The sequence below is a fragment of the Lepidochelys olivacea genome (genome assembly GCF_965140295.1).
Source record: "Lepidochelys olivacea isolate rLepOli2 genome assembly, chromosome: 1".
Classification (NCBI taxonomy): domain Eukaryota; kingdom Metazoa; phylum Chordata; order Testudines; family Cheloniidae; genus Lepidochelys; species Lepidochelys olivacea.
Window position 1 is genome coordinate 28865830 of NC_140411.1, and position 21336 is coordinate 28887165.

Genomic DNA, 21336 nt, shown 5'->3' on the forward strand with positions numbered 1-21336 from the left:
TGTTGTACAGTTTTAGCAGTATTTTTAGACTCCATCCAGATGTTTTACCATTTCATTACATATGCTATCCTCATCTGGTGCAGAGTTTTTGCTTTTAGCTATAACTTTTCAAAGCTCCCTCATACAGAAGTTTTCAGTTAATATCATATCCTCATCTTCCTCCAACCTCTTCTAGTTCTCCTGATTCTCTTTAATGATCCCACGTCGGTCCACCAGAGATTTCTATACTCTGATTTTCACCATTACTAACATTGTAGACTGTGACACTCTGTACCTCGGGGGAACATCCTACACCCCCATGTCCATCTCTATAAAATGATTGCGTGCTAGCCAATAAAAAGTTTGCCATGTTGGGTGTGTCAAAGTCAGATTCAGGACTCACATAATTTGTCAGACCACTCTGTTTATTAGCAAAGCGCCTTGCTAATGCACCCAGATGTGAGCCCTGAATCTGACTTTGACAATTTGGAGGTTCCACCGAGATGTCAACTGTCTTCACTGGGGCTGTGTGACTCCTGACTGTTCTTAGGACGGCCGTGGCAAGCTGGCACCTGGGCATTTGGCCCGAGCGGTCCTCCACCAGAACGGAAGGGTGCATGACCACAGTGAAGTCTACGCCATTGAACCTGTTCGTTCCCACTCTGTTCTGGTAGGGATCCCAGGATCTGACATCAGGAATCTGGTCAGGTAATTATTTCTGTGTTTTGTCCGAACTGAGGATTGTCCTGTCTCTGTGTCTATCTGTCCTCCCTGTGGTGTGTTTGAGTCTGGGCACCATCTCCGTCTGGGGATTGGCTGACCATAGGGTTCCTGTCCCCACGGTGTGAGTGAGTGAAATCTGTACAATCGCAGCCGCACCGTGCCTTGGGTAAAACCCTTGGTGTGAAAGCAAGGGTGATTGAGGCAGTAGCCTGTGGGCTCCTTTTGTGTGTTGCACCGGGCATCGCTCTGACGAACCCGACTTTCCTTCTTGTGTGATTGGTGTGTAAAGTCCTCCTGTATGGATAACCAGACGTCTAAGTCGGGACAGTTCCCTAAAGAAACGCTGGCTCAGTTTATGTATTTTAGGAAGAGTCCGGACTCCTGTACATTTCTGGAAAAATGGTCTAGGCTAAGGGGTTCAGGTAGAGTGACTACTACCAGCACTACGCTTCTGTCCCCAGAAGCATTTACAGCTATTCTGAGGGAAAATGGGCCCTTTTCCCACAGAAATGATCTATAAGGGACTGCTGCAGGCAGCAGGCAGAGAGAGAATCTAATCAAAATCGTTTGACTATTGGGTAATGTAATCAAAATCACTAAAGGATGTAAGGGTGTTCTATTGGAACTTAACTGCCTCAAATGTATAAAGGGAATGTAAGATGTAAAAAAAACAAAAACAAAAACCAGAGCAGTGTGGAAGGGATGTTAAGGGAAAGAAAATGTGTATGTATCTGTCTCTGTGTGTGTAAATATGTAAAGTTCTAAGGACCAGTTGGTTGTTTTTGTTTTAAATAATGCCACTAAAAATCCATTTGACTCTTTAATTCAAAGTTGCAAAACTGACAGACCTTTTTGCTAGACAAAGGTAATTAGTGTTGTTTGGCTTTGGGATTTGGCATTTAACCCTTAAAAGGTAACTCAATGCTTTACAAAATTTAAAACGTTTTTAAGTTGTGGCTGCAGCAGGGCAGTCAAAATCAGGAGAATAGAAAAAAAAATTCTGGATTCTTTTTGTTTGTTTGTTTTTTTGTTTGCTTGTTTTTGTAACAAAATAGCAGATGAGAGGTGTAGTAAAAAAAAAAAAGACAGTGCCCTTCTGAAGCAACAGCAGAGGTGAAGTGCACAAAACAAAAAGAAGCAATGTTCGAAACACTGAGTCTTAAAATGGCTCTGAGTAATCAGACTGTCACTTTGATAAAGGTACATGAAAACTCCGTAAGCAAAAAAAAGAAATAGTTACACCTTATTTAAAAATGGATCTGGATAATGTTATAGAAGTTAAACTATAGAAGGAATGTGCATTTTCCCCAAATAATGTGCAGGGTATATTGTAGAAGGGGCAAAAGAAATGCAAACATACCATGCTACTTAATTAAAATGCTATTAGGGCTCCAAAGGGGGCCACAATAGGTTGGGTTTTCTTTTTCAGATTGCTGTGTGTTTTGGAAGCAGAAGTTAAAAGTAATCAAAACTCTGGTGAAAGTTGATTGTGTCCCTTTTACACCCTGAGCTGCTGATGGCTTTAAATCCAAAAGCAGGAAGTGTCTGTGAAAATGCAAATTACCTAAATGATAAAGGAAGGAAAGAACTAGCAGCACAAAGGAGCTGCAGATAAAGGACACACCTGGTCAGCAAACAAATTGTCTAAATAAAAGGCATGGGATAACAAGATAATTTTAATAAATTTAATGATAATAAGTATCCCTGTAACAACGTATAGTGTGTATGATTTTTGGAAAAACCCTTTAAGGGCGTATGGTAATGATGCTTCTCAGCTATTGCCTGTAAATAAAACTTAAAAGCTTAACACAGCAGGAAAAACATTATAATGAAGTGAGCTGTAGCTCACGAAAGCTCATGCTCAAATAAATTGGTTAGTCTCTAAGGTGCCACATGTACTCCTTTTCTTTTTGCGAATACAGACTAACACGGCTGTTACTCTGAAACCTGTCATTATAAACTTGGTCTGCTATATAAGAAGGAAAACTCAGGGATTTAATGACTAAACAGTGTGATAATTTCCCCATAACCCTTAAAAGATAAAAGCCATTGAAACCTGGCCTGCCTATAGAACAAAAACAGGAAAATGTGGGGGCAATTCCTCTGTTTTTCCTGCAATTAGCAAGGAAATTTGTAAAAGAAAGTGGTATTATTATTAAGCAATAATCTGTCCCCACCAGGGGGGTGGAAATTGTTTCTTTTGTTTTTAGACTCTACAAGCAAGCTGGTGCCAGTGGAAGAATAACTCAGAATATCATGGATCTATGTTTTGTGTTGTTTGTCTGTGGTGTTTGTCTTGTTGTATTTTAATGAACAGAAAACCTTATGACATGGGTGGGGGATGGCTTCAAAAGGCTGACCTTGGGGGGATGGGGGGAAGATGTGTATGGGAATGCAAAAGGCTAACTCAGGAGAATCCCAAAATTCAGTGGCCACTGTTAGGATCTTGGGACAAAGACCGAGTAGACGTCCTAAAAGACAAACTCGGCCAACCTAAAACTAAATTGGCAAAAGGAGAGGTTGATTGTTTCATGCAGTGGTGGGAAGAGGCAAATCATAGGTGGACAGAATCAAAACTTGCCTCTCTCAAAGATTCTGGCTTCTATCCCACCAGATGCAACTCATTTTACTGTTGTTGATTTGTGCTCTGCTTTCTTTTCTGCCCTGGTTCACCCTGACTCCCAGTTCCCGTTTGCCTTTTCTTACAAGGGGCAACAGTACACATGGACCACACTGCCCCAGGGGTATACTGAAAGCCCATCATATTTTTCCCAGCCCCGGTGGAAGGGTCCTCATCAGGTACTGCTTAATACACAGACGGCTGTTAAACTATCTGGCATCGCAGCTTGGATACATGCTTCACAGTGTAAGAAGGCACCATCCCCAGAGACCCAATCATCACCTCAGGACAACGCAGAGTCAATTTTGACTCCAGAAGAAGACGTACAGGAACAGTCTGCAATACCTTACAATCTACGTTCTCGTAAGGGTTGCCAGAAGCAGACGACGAAAAAAGAAAAAAAGCAGTAGTGAGCCTAGCGCCTACTGCCTGGTGGACGTAAAACCGTGACTGCGGTTCCCTCAGTTGAGGTTGTCAGAACCAGAAGAGCCTTGCCTCCAACATGCACCTCTGCCTGTTCCTCGGCTGCTGGTATCTTACGGTCTGGGGAGACCATGATGACAATTCTTTTATCCAGCAGCAGGTGTGGATAGCTCAGACCCTTAATATTTCTAATTGTTGGGTCTGCAGCCACATCCCAGCCCACTCTCACACTGGTGTTCCTGTCCTGGCTATCCCACTCAAGTCCTCAGACCTCACTGGAGGGCCTCGTCCGTTTAACAAAATATGGAACAGCAATGACACTTGGGAAGCGGTGGGAATAAATGCAACTAAATGGATAAGTGTGGTGGAGGGAAAAGGTCATTGGTGTTGGGTGTGTAATGGGACGGGGCTGGATCTGGGGAAAAGCCGTTGCCTTCAGCATATTGTGGCCAATGGTGTATAGGATTATTCAAACAAAACTAAAAAGTGGCAGGCCGGGTATGGAGATATGAATTTTTTCTCAACCTGGGATCAAACAGAGAAATCAATCTCATGTTCCCCGTACAGTAACCTTAGTGAAAACAATACAATCTTTCAATGTCATGCAAATAACACCATTCCTTGTAAGGAGAATTACCCTGTACCCTTTGGGGGATACTACTCCTCCTTTGCAAACACCTATATGACAAATGGGTGCAACCGACCCTTCCTGGCTTTAATAGGCCATCACTGGGTGTGTGGGACCAGAGCTTATACCGAACTAACAGCTAATTGGTCAGGAACCTGTTATCCTGCCCGACTCTTCTCACAATGCCGAGTGCTAGGAACCTTCCCTCGAGAACACCTCTGCAATTTCAGGTGAAAAAGAAGGGACTTAACAGATGCCCAACGGCACGTAAATAACATAAGCCCCTTAACCTGGGAAGAGGCCATTGGCAGTTTCTTAATACCATTAGGGGGAGTAATACACCATGCAAAAAGGCTCCTAAGGTTACAAGCAGTAGTTGAAATAATGGCAAATGAAACCAGAGAAAGTTTAAGAGCCCTGTCCAAAGAAACAGGGGCAATCCGACAGATTGCCCTCCAAAACCGTCAGGCATTGGACATAGTGCTGGCGGCAAAAGGAGGGACTTGTGCTCTTATTGGAAAAGACTGCTGTGTGTATATACCAGAGAACACCAATGAGGTAATAGATCGTGCTAGCCACTTAGAACAAATCGCATATCTTCCCCACGAAGAGGCAAGTTCTTTATGGAAGTGGCTAAGTAACCTTTTCAATTTCTCTGGCATAGGAAACTGGTTGTTTCAGGGAGCCCTAACTCTCCTGTTTGGAATCCTAATAATTTTTGTATGTTTTCAGTTACTTTCCTGTTGTATCCAAAATTGTGTCAGGCATGCTACACAGATAGCTGCCCCAAACCAGAGTACTAATTTGGTGATTTTAAATATCACTGATGAACAAAGAGATAAAGAACGCTTGATATGTGGAACCCAGTAATTGTTGGTCATTGCGTAGCTTGACCAAAAGGAGGGATTGTGAAAGTAGAATGAATTATATTGAAATTATAATTCATTAAAGAAATGCTACTTGAAGGGTTTGTTGAAATATAGTTGTCAGGAAGAGAAACATTAAGGAGTGTGAGACAATGGGTCCTCAAACTAATTAACTTAGAGCTCCTACTGAGCTAGGAGATTGGTAAACGTTAGTATGCAAATAAGATATGTATGGTTAGTTTCTGCTTTCCTTTGTCTCTTATGTTAAATTGGCTTTGGCTTAGCTGTATAAATAGGTTATCTTGGGCCTCAGAGAGGGGCTCACATCTGGGTGCATTAGCAAGGCGCTTTGCTAATAAACAGAGTGGTCTGACAAATTATGTGAGTCCGGAATCTGACTTTGACAGGTGTCTTCGGAAGGCTCATGATGCACTGAGCGTGGTTGTTAAGTGATCTTATAGTAATTGTTACAGTAATTACAGTAATAACAATTCTGTTACACAACAGAACCACTAACCCAGGAACTTATCCTTGCAACAAAGCCCGTTGCCAACTGTGCCCACATATCTATTCAGGGGACACCATCACAGGGCCTAATAACATCAGCCACACTATCAGAGGCTCGTTCACCTGCACATCCACCAATGTGATATATGCCATCATGTGCCAGCAATGCCCCTCTGCCATGTACATTGGTCAAACTGGACAGTCTCTACGTAAAAGAATAAATGGACACAAATCAGATGTCAAGAATTGTAACATTCATAAACCAGTCGGAGAACACTTCAATCTCTCTGGTCACGCGATCACAGACATGAAGGTCGCTATCTTAAAACAAAAAAACTTCAAATCCAGACTCCAGCGAGAAACTGCTGAATTGGAATTCATTTGCAAATTGGATACTATTAATTTAGGCTTAAATAGAGACTTGGAGTGGCTAAGTCATTATGCAAGGTAGCCTGTTTCCTCTTGTTTTTTCCTACCCCCCCCCCCCCGATGTTCTGGTTTAACTTGGATTTTAACTTGAAGAGTGGTCAGTTTGGATGAGCTATTACCAGCAGGAGAGTGAGTTTGTGTGTGTATGGGGGTGGGGGGATGTGAGAACCTGGATTTATGCAGGAAATAGCCCAGCTTGATTGTCATGCACATTGTGTAAAGAGTTGTCACTTTGGATGGGCTATCACCAGCAGGAGAGTGAATTTGTGTGGGGGGGTGGAGGGTGAGAAAACCTGGATTTGTGCTGGAAATCACTTTAGATAAGCTATTACCAGCAGGACAGTGGGGTGGGAATAGGTATTGTTTCATATTCTCTGTGTATATATAAAGCCTGCTGCAGTTTCCACGATATGCATCTGAGGAAGTGAGCTGTAGCTCACGAAAGCTTATGCTCTAATAAATTGGTTAGTCTCTAAGGTGCCACAAGTCCTCCTTTTCTTTTTGCGAATACAGACTAACACGGCTGCTACTCTGAAACCTGTCAGTAATGTTATAGTAATGTTCCAGGTTATAATTTCATGTATGTAATTATGAGGCTGAAAATGTATCCTCCTGGCTTAAAATAAGCCCAGGCAAAAACTCTCCAAGAACAGAGAGGCAGTTCACACCTCATCAGGGCAGATATGGGACAAACCCAGCACAGCTTCACAGGATATTGAAAGTGTTAAGATCAGCTTAGAACGCATTTTGCTTTTATTTCATTTGACCAAATCTGATTTGTTATGCTCTGATTTATAATAATTTATTATAATTAATAAATCTTTGTTTATTCTACCCGAAGCAGTGAGTTTGGTTTGAAATGTGGAGGGGGGTGAGGGAGTGAGAGAACCTGGATTTGTGCTGGAAATGGCCCACCTTGATTATCATACACATTGTGAAGAGAGTGGTCACTTTGGATGGGCTGTTACCAGCAGGAGAGTGAGTTTGTGTGTGTGTGTGGGGGGGGGGGGGGGCGGAGGGTGAGAAAACCTGGATTTGTGCTGGAAATGGCCCAACTTGATGATCACTTTAGATAAGTTATTACCAGCAGGACAGTGGGGTGGGAGGAGGTATTGTTTCATGGTCTCTGTGTGTATATAATGTCTTCTGCAGTTTCCACGGTATGCATCCGATGAAGTGAGCTTTAGCTCACGAAAGCTCATGCTCAAATAAATTGGTTAGTCTCTAAGGTGCCACAAGTACTCCTTTTCTTTTTACTCTGAAACCAGTCTCCCCTTGGGATAACAAGCCTGGTACCTATCAATTTCTTTATTAAATTGACAAATTCATATAACTTGCAGCGTCTACCGGGCATAACTGGACACTGCAAGGTGGAGGTTCCTAGGGTTGTGTCTGGGACCAGAGATATTGGCTAGTATCATTCGGTTGCACAATTCAAGGAGCAATTTACACGTCAGAGACCATGCGGGAACAGCCCAGGAGTGGGGGTTCTCACAGCAGAGCAGGGTAAGGCTGGCTCCCAGAGTCAAGGATTGGAGCGACCTTGCAGATCAATGATCCAGATAACACGAGAGGGAAACGTCACACTCATAGCCTCATATTTCTACTAAGGTTCCCATTTTTCTTCATTAGAGCTTTTTATCTCTTGGCCATAGTATTACTTATTCTACACTCAGCCCTGCCCACTGCACCTGCGCAACCAGGGACAGCTACCAGTGAGCCTGGTGCCTGCCCCAGTGGGCAGAGTTGGGAGTGGTTCAGCCACCCTGGAGAAGCTGCCGGCGTAAACTCATGGGAGCAGCAGCTCCCTCCTCCCAGACTGCCGCTTTTGCCATGGTGATTCCTGGTAGAGCCTTGCAGCTCCATGGATACTGATTTATAACCACAGATATCCACATCCAGAGATATACATTTTGTATCTGCGCAGGGCTCTATTGACCTGGGGCCCTGATGGGGCAGGATCCCACAGCTGTATCTCCAGGGGAATGGACCCACCCACTGCAGATGCAGAGGTGGGACCAGTCGGGAAGCCGACCAACCCGGGCTCTTTCTGAGCTACAGCACTGGCTCTGCCTTGTTCCTATTATTTGAAAAATGTATGAGGACCGAGGTGCAAAAAAACCCCCCATGTTCTGGAAAACCAATACACATGGCAACCCTCTTTCTATCCTCTATCTTCACAGCCCTCCTTGACTAACGACTGCATCATTATAACAAGATTACTCTTCCCTGCCTTTCTGCCTGTTGTTTCTTTTCCAGCTCTGGCACAGCCACCCATTTCTTTTTCCTAACCTCTGACCGGCCTTCCCCTCTGCTAGCGCCTTCATTTTCAAGCCTGGAGTCAGTATTCTGCCTTATAGCCTCCATCGCCCCACAAAGCACAGTTTACTAGCTGGGACCAGAGATATTGGCTAATATCATTCGGTTGCACAATTCAAGGAGCAGTTTACATGTCTTTGGGGGAGGGATAGCTCAGTGGTTTGAGCATTGGCCTGCGAAACCCAGGGTTGTGAGCTCAATCCTTGAGGGGGCCATTGGAGATCTGAGGCAAAAATTCAGGATTGGTCCTGCTCTGAGCAGGGGCTTGGACTAGATGACCTCCTGAGGTCCCTTCCAACCCTGATATTTCATGAAAAGCTTGGCCAGCCTTGCCCCACTGGGCCCCATCCCTGTAACAACCCAACCATCCTCTTCACCCCCCGCACCGCGGCCTTTTACATTCGCGCCGACGCCTTCTTTTCCCGCCGCTAGAGACGTTTCTTGGACTGCGCCAGTCAGTCACCGCCCTTCTTAGCCACCATTGGCCAACAGGCGCCATGATGCTGCCCCAGGGGCGTGGCTTATTCCCCCTGGTCTCCTGCCTGGGGGAAAAAACCTCTGATTGGCACGTGCGCAATCGCAGCCGTGAGCGGAACTAGCGTCCAAGCTTCCCCCGCGCCTGCGTAGTGGAGGTTCATGCGCTGGGCCGGCTTCGCGCTGTTCCCTTAGCCATTGGCGGGCGGTTCGAACGGCAGCGGATGTGACGACGTGGGCCCCCCTACCCAGTGACCGGAAGGAGCCGTTTGAAACGACGAAGGCCGGGGCGCGGTAGGTCAGTAACCAGCAGGCTTAGGGGGAGCGGCGCGTGTCGGCTCCCGGGAGCTTCGCCCCTTTCCCCAGCCTCGCCCCGCTCCCGTGCTGCGGTTGCGGCGGCGGCGGCGGCGGGGGGTGTCGTGTTCGGCTTGGGTCGGTCCCGTCCCCCCGCAACTGCCAGAGCTGCAGCGCTGGGGAAGCGGAGGGGGCTGGCAGCGGGAGGCCCCTGGGGTGCCGGGCGGGTCGGCCCGCCTCGCTGTAGGCTTTGTGTGCGTGTGTTGCCCGGCCTCAGGTGGCGGCCAGGACCCCGCTGGGCTGGGCGCCCCGTTGGGCGGGGGGCGGAACGGCTGCCCTATCTGCGAATCGCTGTAAGGGGAGTTAGGGTAAATATGGAGACACTAATCCCGCCACACCCCTCTGTTGCCAGCGCCTGCGCGTGCTTCGGGGCCCCTTCCTGAGAGAAGCCGGAGATGCAGGTGTAGGCTGAGCCATGGGGTAAAGCGCGAACGCTGCTGGCCTGGAACAAACGTTTGGGCAGTGGCCCCCTCCCGTGTCTTCCCACGTGCGCTAACTACCCTGCACTGAAGGTCAACAAGTGATCTCAAGGTCAAAAAGGCCAGTGTAGACAGACCACGTGGGTAAACTGCATACTCATGGCTGATGTAAACTGGGCTGTTGGGAGAAAAACAATGAAGTCGGGTTTTAGGGGGCAAGTGTGGGGAAATGGTAAGACACAGAACAATGGAAACGGCCCCTCCCAAATAAGAGTGCTTGGTGTGCATGCCAGCTTGCATCTGTGTTATATCCCTTCATTATAGTGACAGGTTTCAGAGTAGCAGCTGTGTTCGTCTGTATCCACAAAAAGAAAAGGAGTGGTTACTCCAGTGATGCCGACAGGTGCTTTTACAATGCAGAGTTCTAGTGAACAGACGAATTTAGTTTATTTTCAACTTTCTTACACTCTCTTCTTGCACTACATTGTACCAAAATCTGAAATATCAAACATTTAGAAGTGGCTTCTGCTTTACCGATTTAGTTTATGCTGCTTCTGTGTTCCTGAAATTTCAGTTCTTCAGTTTTTGCACTGAAATTATCCTTTTCTATTTCAGTAGGAAATAGAATGTGTTGCTCTCTTTTTTCATTGTTTTTCTCCCTTACTGCCTATGTCAAACTTTTGATTTATAATTTGTTAGCATTGATGCAGCTGAGGGACAGATACCAGTAGCACATTAAAAAAGTATATAGTAGTTAAAAGGTCACTGAGAAACTGGTTATTTTCTAGTCATTTTTACAAGCAGACTATTGCCGATCTGGCTCAAAACTTCATATGGTAGAGATTCCCCATCTGGTCTGTGGAGAATTTACAGGTCATGTAATCCTCATTCTCCTTGTTTCCAGCTGCTGAATTACATTAAAAACAGTTTAAAATACTTTTGTTTATAATATTACTTTTTCTTGTCAGTAATTGCTGTAGTTGGTATAAGGATATGAGGTAATTGGGAAAGAGTGGGTAAGGTGGTCTGCATGAGGGGGAGGAGGTAAGGGCAATGATGCGATCTCTGTCAGGAGTTAGTCCTTCCACCCTTTGAAATATCCTTCTACAGCAGGATGTCTCAGACTGTTTCAGTCCAAATAACCCAGTACAGTGAACTTTTATTGATACGTTTCATAAATTGAATGGAGTTGTAGCATGCATGCTTTCAGAGGCCCCAATCGCTCAGTGATTGTCATGTGAATGTAGGAGTTGTCCATGCAGAGCTCATTGCAGGTTTAGTGGCTTAAGTGATAAATGCGTTTTATTGTAAGCTTGTAGCAAAGACTTCTGCTTAATGCCATTGAGTTTTTTGGCAAAGTGTGCAATGAGCATGAATATCTTTATAGATTTTTAGGCTTTCCTATAAGTATTTTTAAATACAGTATGTTTACTTTATTCTATGATGTTTTGATACAGAAGTCAAATATTCAATGTATGCAAAGATGAAAAGAAAAGTGGCAAAGGGTGGGAGACTGAGGCTTAGTCCTAATGAAGAAGCTTTACTTTTGAAAGAAGAATATGAAAGACGACGAAGACTAAGGCTGCAGCAGGTATGTCTGCATTATCAGCAATAGTTTTCATTTAGATGGTTGAAGAAAAGAACATCTACAGTTTAGGAATACGCTTCTTTAAACAATACTGTCACACAGCAAAATTTGCAGTTTGGTAACATACTGTGCTGTGTTTTGCAGAGTAAGTTTGTGAAACGCTTTCGTTGTCAATTCATTGTACCTTTTGTGGTGGCTTTTCTCTTCACTGTTCTTTTCCCAGGCCCCAGGGGGCTCTGTCCTTGCTCCTTTCCTTCCTCTACACCTTACTCCTGAACAATCACATGTGAATGTCTCTCTTCAACTACCACCTATCTATGTTGACAGTGACCACTTGGATATGTCTCTTTACTCTTGAGGTATCACTTCCATACAGACTCACATTCCTGACTGCCTTTTAGACATTCCTTCTAGATGATGCACTGCCAAATCAAACTAAACATTATTAAAACTGAATTTTTCCACTTAAACTTCCCTTTTCTCCTTGGTCACCTTTGGGGAAATTCTGTGATTCTCCATGTACCATAGCTTGGTGCCTTAATATAAAATTGAACTCTTCTCCCCTCTCTTTGTGTCCATGTGGCTAAGTCCTGTAACTTTTTCTACCTCTTTCTCTCCATATCTACTGCTCTTACTCTTATTTCATTCCTCATCTACTGCAACTTTCCTTTTGTTGGTTTTCTGGATTCTCATTTTGTCTTCCTTCAGTCTATCCAAAATGCTGCCATTAAATTGCCTACTTTAGGTACTGCTGTGTCTGTCCCCTCTTTTAATGCCATTATTGGCTCCTCCTGGTACAGAGGAAATGTAAGCACCTTGCCTTTAAAGTTTTTCACAACCTGGCTTCTAATTGCTTTTCCACCCTCATAACTTTCTGAAAAAAATGCATTTCCTACTTCCTTGTACATTCTCTGTTTAGATTGTGTGGTCTTTTGGGCAGAGACTTTCTACAACTAATAAATCTTTCATTCAGCAGTACTCACTGATTTGGCAGGGGTATGTTGTAACAGCATGTGAGATTTGTTTGCTAGCCTCTTCTTAATTCTCTCTGACAGGTGGCTTTTGTCTCTCTACTCTTGAGGTATCACTTCCATACAGACTCACATTCCTGACTGCCTTTTAGACATTCCTTCTAGATGATGCACTGCCAAATCAAACTAAACATTATTAAAACTGAATTTTTCCACTTAAACTTCCCTATGGAGAGAAGGATATTAAATGCATCATTGAATTATGGCTGTTAATGGTTGGTCAACTGTAGCTCATTATGAATAGTTTTGCACATTTATTTAAGCTTTTTAGTTTGGAAAAGGGAGAAAATGGCAACTTAAATATGCTCAGAACCCAATTAGGTTGATCTGAGTAGTCACTAAGGTGGATGAGACTGAAAGAGTCACTAGCAAGTTGGTTAAAGGTCTGCTACAAAAATAAACTGTGATAAGTCCTCTGATAAAATATAATTTACTTGCTCAGGTTAGAGAGCAGGAGAGGTACATTGCTGTACAGATAAGACAAGAAGTGAAGCAGAGGAAAGATGAACAGCTACATCAGTTGGCAGAGGAACTGAAAGCAGAGTGGTGGAAAGCACAAAATCAGAAGATTAAAGCCTTGGAAAAACTTTATCTATCAAGTTTAAGAGCTGTGGGAGAGGGACACAGACAGGCAAAGGAAAATGTAAGTAAACAAGTCATTTGATATTGTGTCATAGTCAAGGCTCTCAGAAAATATTTACTTAACTAAAATTATAAAGATTACAGCTTACAAGTTTCTGTGACACTTCTGACCTTGCATTTATAATGCCTGAAGTGATATGTTTTAAAAAAAGCCACTTGAAAAGCAAAAATATTGACATACACCTTTATACATAAACATGTATGCATGAGATAAGGCATGGTGTGTGGTACTATAAACACTTTTTATTGGCATTTATTTACAATTGCATTGCTTTATGAAGGATGAAAATCTTCAGGCCTCACAGCACAAAACAGCCGCTAATTGATATGTTTTAGGAAGCAACTTCTCTTATAGGCAGGTTATACCATTATTGGCCTACAGGGTTTTTGTGACTTCGTCTAAAGAATCTGGTACAGGTCTCGGTCAGACAGGATGGACAGCTGGTCTGATACAGAAATGTAATCTGTTAGGCAAACTTCAGAAGAAACATGTTTAAAACGTGGCATAAACAAAATACATGATGGTGTGTGATAGTATAAAGGTTTTATTTGTATGTGTTTGGGATGACTTGTTTGCTTCTTGTGTAAACAGTTATCCCAGACACATACCAAAAAAACTGTTATATAGTAATACACTATCACATCTTTTCTGAAATATACATGTGAATGTACGTGAACATCTTTACAAAAATCGTGTGCAGAGCCCATCACGTAGCTCCTGTTATGGGCTGCAGAGGACTTTATCTCAGCTTTCTGCGCTGGGGTCTTGTCACAGTCCCATCAGTGGTTGTAAACTGCACAAAAACTTGATTGTTTTTCCTCTTAACTTACACTGGACCAGATTCAGAGCTCATTGAAATAAAGGAAAATCTCTCCAGTGACTTCTGTGGACTTTAGATCAGGTTTGTAGAGAGGAAGGATTGTCATACCCCTAGGTCCATGTGTTAATTGTATGTCTAAACAGCAACTAGACACTTGTGGCTAGCCTGTGCTAGTCAACTGAGGCTTGTGAGGCTTGGGCTGCTGGGTTGTTCAGTTGCTATGTAGACTTGTGGGCTCAAACAGCCTGAGCCCTGTGAGCACAAGTCAGCTGGCATGTGCCAGCTGCAAATGTCTAGTTGCTGTGTAGACCTACACTAGAAGTCAGGAGACCTAGCTCTGCTACAGATTTCCTGCATGACCTTTGGTAAGTCACTTAACCCCTACCTCAGTTTCTCCATCTATAAAAAGGGGATCGTGCTACTTCACCTGGTGTTGAGACTTAATTATTACTCAAGTGCTTTAATATCCTAGGATGGAATGTGCTGTAGAATTGCATATTAGTACTATAGTAAGAGGAGGCAACTAACTACGAAGGATAGAGTTACTGTTGATATATCCTAGGAATTGGCAACAGTGGAAAAGGAGGCACAAAAAGGATGTGGCATTGTAAGGAGTTTTTGCTAAAATACTACATTGTTGATAAATTGTGGTAATGGTTCTTTGAAATGCTAGCATCACTTTGGTATGAAATTGGTATTTTGAAAAAATTCTTGCTTCTAATAGATGCAGCTAGCAGTCAGTGAGTAGATGCAGAGGAAAACTAAGCTTTTCAAACTGTTTCAATGAAGGACGGGGGAGGGGAAGGGCATGGCAAATTTGTTGCTATTGGTACAGAATGATACAAAGAGCTATAAGGAAAGCAATAGAGTAAGGGAAAGTGATTTCGTGTAGCTCACGAAAGCTTATGCTCAGATAAATTTGTTAGTCTCTAAGGTGCCACAAGTACTCCTTTTCTTTTTGCAGAATATTTTGATCCTTATAGTACAGGATTAAACACGATGCATTTCTTTCATATGACGTGCTGTTTGTCAGCAGTAATACTTGAATTGTCATGTTGATAGTATTATAAGTCATTAGAATCTGGGCGAAGTGTTTATTATAACATTCGTTACATTTCATTGTAAAGGAACCTGATTTGGTGGCTCTGGCAAAGAAAGCAGAGGAAAGGAAACAAAGAGCAGAGAAGAGACATAAGGAAGCCCTGAAAGAACAGAAAAATCAAAAAGAAAAACTATTGAAAGAGCAAACATGGTATATAGTGGTAATTTACTTTTCTTTAAAATGCAGATTATCGTGTATAAAGAGTGAAATGCAGGAACCTTGAGACTTCTTGTGTGGTACGTTTGTAGTTTAGGAATTCCGTGTAGTGCTTGATGAAGTTATGGAGTTTAGTAAAAATTCTAGCTTGAAAAACAAGGGGGTAAAATGGTCAAATGAACTAGATGGCTCAGGGAGCTATCAGTGTGATGAAGGGCTTTTCACCATCATCACTGGTTTCAGCCCCCTTGTGTGGTTGACATATGACAGTGACATATGAAATTAATTGATCTTGGTTCAGTTCCTGAGGGACAGATATTCACTTCATAAAATCCACCAATCCACTGGCTGTCATGCTTCTTAGTGTTCTCAGCAGATGAGTTCAAATTTGAACAGGCATGAAAAAATAAATGATATGTCTTAGAAGATAGTATTACTAGAGGAGATGAGGCACTATAGGTAAGTTTGTGTACATATGAAAAATTAAAGTGGGCTGACCAAAATGACACATGCAACCCAGTAATATTCAGGAAGCTTATTTAAAAAGAAGGGTTGATTTTGTTCAGAAGCTTGTGCTCTCTGCAATTCTAATCACTTTCTGAACATCTGCATTATTTCAAGATATTGATTATTCAGTGCTGCCTTTCTTTTTCAGTTGCCTGTTCACTGATCAAATTACTTCTGTTCACTCACTCCTTGAGAGTTGTTATAAGGGTACATACAAAGATTAATTAAAATAAGTTTTTAGGTTTACCTTTGATTTTTACAGTGCTAATATTCCTGTTTGAACACTTTTTTCCAACCATTCTTGCCCAAGGCGAACAAATGCACGTAAGCATGCATTGTATGTGGAAAAAGAGAGAGCTGCCAAAATTGCAAGCCTGCCACCACCTCCACCCCATCCTTTTGAGGTGAGTATCCAATATGTGGGGATGGTGATAATTTCAGGGTAAAATATAAGCATTACTATGGCTTTATTCTGTCTTCTGGAAGTCTGAATTCACTGTTTGCATGTTGTAAGTTGCAATAGTGCACCAAAGACTTCAAGGGCAAATTAAAGAATTAATTTTTATGCGCAAACATACTCCTTGTCATTAGGTTTTTTATATTTAATTTGGTTTGTGATGGTGGTGTGTTTTTGTTTTGTGAGACTGATCTGATTTTTCTTGATTAATGAGGTCTTTTAATCTTTATTACCATTGAGGCAATTAAATGAAAGTTTAAATGCTCTTTCCCCCAAAATACAAATACATCCCCAATCCCGTTTTAATGATTTTATAATGTGATACTTTGGTTTGTGTGTGTAACTGAGAGCTTTAAGATTCTGTTAGCTTTTTTTCTTGAGCTGTTTTTGCATTTTCTTTGTTACACTTGTGGAATATGGAGTACAGAATATATGCTAGAACAATTTTGTGATGGGTTTGGGTCCTTTGGGGTGTCACCTGATGTGCTGAGGTGTCACTGAGCCTGTCTATTATGCCAGCCTCGGTCCCCTTTACCTGGCCTTGCTGGGTTATGCTCACAAGCCTCTTCCAGCCAAGCACACAGGCAGGGCCACACCCAGCTGCACAGAGCGACGGACTCAGCCTTAGGGGCTTGCTCCAGCCCTCTGATGCCCACTCCTTTTAAGGGGTACAAACCCAAAGGTTTTATGAAATTTGCCCCCTACCTCAATGTGGAGGGAGATATGCACAACTTCTTCCCCCTGCCATTAGAAATTACATAAAAGGGGTTATATTATAAACAAGTAATAAGTTTATTAACCACAAAAGGTGAATTTTAAGTGAATATAAGAGATAACAGGCAGAACAAAGCAGATTACTGAGCATTTAAACCAAAGTACGCAAACTAAGCTCAATATACTTAAGAAACAGGTTACACAATGTAATTTCTTGTTCTTAATGTTTTAGGCAGGTTGCAAAGTTTCTGTGGTTCAGAGTTTGTTATATTTCTTTTCAGACTGGACCCCTGTCTCACTCTGGAATCCCCCCTTGCCTTCCCTTCAGGTGGCTTTTGCAATCTTTCTTCTTGAGCAGACAGGCCATGGAAAGGAGGAGTCCCATTTGCCTTCCTTCCCACCCTTAAATAGGATTTACATAAGGCAGGAATCCTTTGTTTCCCAAACTTGATCCCCTTCCTTTCCAATGATATCTCACATGAGCCATCTTGCGTAAAGTACATCTAGGTTATGTCATATTCATATCATACGCATATTTTCATAAAGAACAGGTAGTGACACGTCACAAATTCATTTTGTTAAAACAGTGGTTTAGAAAAGCGAATGGAAACTAAGATACTGATCCTGCAGTAATTTTGCGTGCACAGACGTACACCCACTTGGAGTTTCATTGTCTGCTGTGCGGCTTTTGTGCACCACAGAGGTCTATTGTAGAATTGGGGCCTAAGTTTGAAAAATAACACGAAACATATTTTTAATCTTGTGGTGATTTTATATTAAATACATTTCTACTTAATTTTATCTGGAACTGGACAATACTATTTTATTGAAAACCATTTCAATATTAGAGAAAGAAGTTTCTTTCAAAACTGCCTGCTGTTAGCTCACTTAATATACCTGTTGACAGTATATCCACTTCTAATATTGAAGGATCACAATATATTACCATAAAGTGTATGAAGGCCTAAGAAATTACTCTCATGGCAGTGGCTTTTAGACGTGGATAATTTGGGCCTTGATCCAACAAAGCACTTATGCACATGCTTGACTCTGAGCACATAGTCCAATTGACTTCAGTGGGAATACTTCCATAATTAAAATTGAGCAAGCGCTATGCTGGATTGAAATCTTAGTAACCCGGAGGGGTGGAGGGGGGAACTGCTGGGGCCCATAACATTTTTTCCTTTGAAAAATTGTTATGGTTCTTACAGAAGCACCTCAAATTGTTTTGAATTGGTAAACTCTTCTTGATTTCAGCACTCTTAAAAATAGCTTAAATTGTGTTTTGTTCTGTTAAATTGCAGGGAAAAAATGCTGCCGCTAAGATCAGTGTGCTGAAGTAGAGTGAATTTTTTTCAGGCTGGATTGGAAACCCCAATAGAAACTCTGACAGATTCTTAACTACAGGAGCAGTAATAACATTGATCACATATGGGGAAATAGGCCACTAAGGGTCTTTGCGTCCTAAGGAGATTTTTTTTTTGTTGCATTAATTGGAAAATTACAGCCTTGTGACAGAACTTTCTCATCTTTGCAACAATTATGATTTGCAACTCTTGCATAAAATGCTGGAGATTTGATTAAAACGTAATCTGTTAATGACTGGTTAATGTTAAATTTTCAAATATTTCAAAAGAACTATATCTAATTATATTCTTAAAGTTGTAGGGAAGAGGGCTAGCAATAGGTAATCTAAGTTTAATTATGGGAATTGTCTGTTTTCAAAGCTATAGTTAGTATCTATAAATATTCTAGTTTATGTGGGTTTGTTATAATTACTTTGATTTATTGTCCCAGATAATTCCGGTAACATATTTTTGTATTGTTTAACATTTCAAGTAGTTAAATTGTCAGTGGGGCTATATTATTGATGCATCACCAATATTTCTAGACTAGAAAGCATGTGTTTTCAATACTTAGAGTGGTGGTAGTCTCACTCCATTGGGAAAGTCGAAACTGGTGCGCTCTCTTTCTGTGTGTGTGTGTATATAATATGATATATATAAATAAAATAAGGTATAGAGATGGGAGTAGAGGACTGGGGAAGGCATATGAACGGGTGGCATGGAGTCTGGCTCCCTGGTCTTGGAATGGGGGCCTCTGAAGGAGACATGAGGTAGATGCACATGAAGGAGACAGAACACTGGTGGGATATGAGTGTGGGTGGGGAGTACAGAGGACCACAGGAGCAGAGGTACAGGGTATGTATGCATTTTTTCACACGTTTTCAAAGGGGATAAAGGCCAACCGCCGCCTCTGCTGCATTTGTTTGCATCATATCCTACTCGGGTACGACTCCTATCTTCTCACACCATCTGTGGGCCACTAACATCTGCAAGAGAGAAACCTTGCTTTGGTGGGTTGAGGCCCTCTCCTGCACACGTTCTATATCAACCCAATTTAAACCTTTTGGCGCTCATTTTAAAAAGCCCAGGGAAATTCAGAAACGAAGTCAGAAGATTTTTCAATTAAGTGTTGCCTGTTTTCCTCCTCTCCTCAATTGCACACATTTTGGAGGAACAGCGTAGACATTTGCTAATATAAGGAATGTCTTTTCTTGAACAGAATTACTAGTAATTCTGACACCATCATAAGACATTTAGGCATTTGTAAATGTAGTCTGCAGTTGAGTGTATTTGAGAGATTTTACTTTTGCTTTGTTGTTTGAAAGTATATTGTGTAGTTTTGGTTGTCCTACATTGTGACAGCTGCTATAATTGGGATCTGTATTAGTACATTAAAAACAAAGCACTTTTAAATTAAGGTAATAACTGTTGAAAATTGGAACCATAGCCTTAAGATTAATGACAGTTGGCAGGGAGGAGTTTGTCTTGGGCTGTTAGACCCTGTCAGTCATTAAACCCTCTCTATGCCTCATGTTGAATGTGGTTTGTTAGTTAATATATACGTAAAGTTTGAAAATCTATGCAAATCATTTATTTATGTTCCATGTAGCTCATAATGGAACAGTGCAGCTGGTAAAGTAACTGATAATTTGTACTTTCTGCTTTTTAGAACTTTGAAGTGAAAAGAGTGCCTACGGTGAAGGTCTATAATGCTGACAAGTTTTCTGTTACTCATCACCATCTTTCTGAACCTTATGTGGATAGAGAAATTGACACAGAGCAGGTGACGGATGTCAAATATGTCTATGGCATATGCTCCCTTATTTCAGTACTGTTGTCTTGCATCGATGGATTTTAGATCTGTGGCAACAGATACTAGTTTTGCAATACTTGTTTTAAATGATCTAGGAGCTGGTATCACATAATTATAATGAAGACGTCAGCTAATTTGGATTTCAAATGGTGAAGACTTGTAACAGCATACATTTTGCGAATGTATTTGGGCCCCAATCCTGCAAATACTTACTTGAGTAGTCACATTATGTTCAGTGGGACTGTTTGCTTGCCTAAAATTACCCAGGATTGTTAAATATTTGAAGGATCATGGCCTAAAGGCTAAGAGCAGATGCCTCAGAGTTTTTCATATGTAAAACTTGGAAAATGTTTTCCCTGTGGTGATGCCTGTGCATCCTTGTGTATGGGCCTTGAGTTTTCACATTAACTTTTTTCAGCTCAGTGGCCAGATTTCAGAAGGCTCTTACATTGCAAAACTCACAGAATGTGTTCATTTTCCATATGAATCTGGGAAGACTTCTGTATTTTCTGTTATGTTAAAAAAAAAAAAAAATCTACCTAGTATGAAATCAAATGTATAGCACTGTCTGTATTCAGCATTATACCTTGTATTGAATGAAAAATCCTGGGTGTTTTTTGGTGTAGCCAAGCTACTATAAATATTGTATAAGGCATTTTTCACAGCAGCACTTGAAACTAGAACAACTTGACATCTCAAAATGAGAGGATTATAGATGTCACTACGTACATGTGCCTTTTTCAAAAGAATAAAAGCAATTTTGTACTGCTTCAATTGTATACATTACAAGTTGTGTATAGCCACTCATAACTACTTTTTAAAGTGGTTTGGCTGAATAATTGACTACAGAATTACTCATTTGTTGTTTGCTATATTTTGAGTCTGCACAGTTCTTTGTGATATTTGAACTGTTACTAATTGACTACCAGCCAGATGCTCGATTAGTAGCTGAAGAGGAAGCAAAGCGGTTGGACGAACTACAAAAAGAGGGAGAGAGAGAGAGGAGAGAACAGCTTGAAAAAGCACATCTGAGAGGAAGTCATGCCTTGAAGATAGTCCATTTGGAACAGGTAAGCAAAGTAGAAATAGTACACTGTAATTCTTCATAAATGTCAAAATGACCAGCAATTAAAAAACCAAACAGTAGTAAACTGGATTCTAAATTAATTAGTTTGAACTAGAACATGCTGACTTCAGGAAAGACCTTGGAATAATGGATGTTTTCAAAATGCATATCCTTAAAAGAAAACTGTTCTCATTTTGCTCAGCCCTGCAATCAGAACGTTCAGGAGGTAAGAAGCAATTCTCCCTGTCATTAAAATGACAGGGATTTGAAAATTAAAGGAATGCTGCAGATAGTTCAGGTTTCGTGGATAATGCCCAAATCTTACAAAACCTGATATATGAAAACAATAAAT

At 41.7% G+C, this 21336-nt stretch overlaps 1 protein-coding gene across 7 annotated transcripts in view; it reads left to right on the forward strand.

Annotated features, from left to right (window-relative positions):
• The first annotated feature begins 9162 nt into the window (after positions 1–9162).
• The window catches only part of CEP295 (centrosomal protein 295), a 58061-nt gene continuing 45887 nt past the window's right edge, over positions 9163–21336 (forward strand). For 3 of the 7 annotated variants that reach the window (XM_084635164.1, XM_084635167.1, XM_084635169.1), the window contains exons 1-7: positions 9165–9266; positions 11199–11332; positions 12803–13003; positions 14951–15075; positions 15899–15992; positions 19775–19888; positions 20848–20988. In XM_084635164.1, the coding sequence (XP_084491290.1) occupies positions 11213–11332; positions 12803–13003; positions 14951–15075; positions 15899–15992; positions 19775–19888; positions 20848–20988 (795 nt within the window). In that variant the 5' untranslated portion in view covers positions 9165–9266; positions 11199–11212. Of the gene's footprint in view, positions 9267–9674; positions 9882–11198; positions 11333–12802; positions 13004–14950; positions 15076–15898; positions 15993–19774; positions 19889–20847; positions 20989–21336 lie in introns of all 7 variants that reach the window. The other 4 variants (XM_084635165.1, XM_084635170.1, XM_084635168.1 and 1 more) reach the window with 4 other exon arrangements.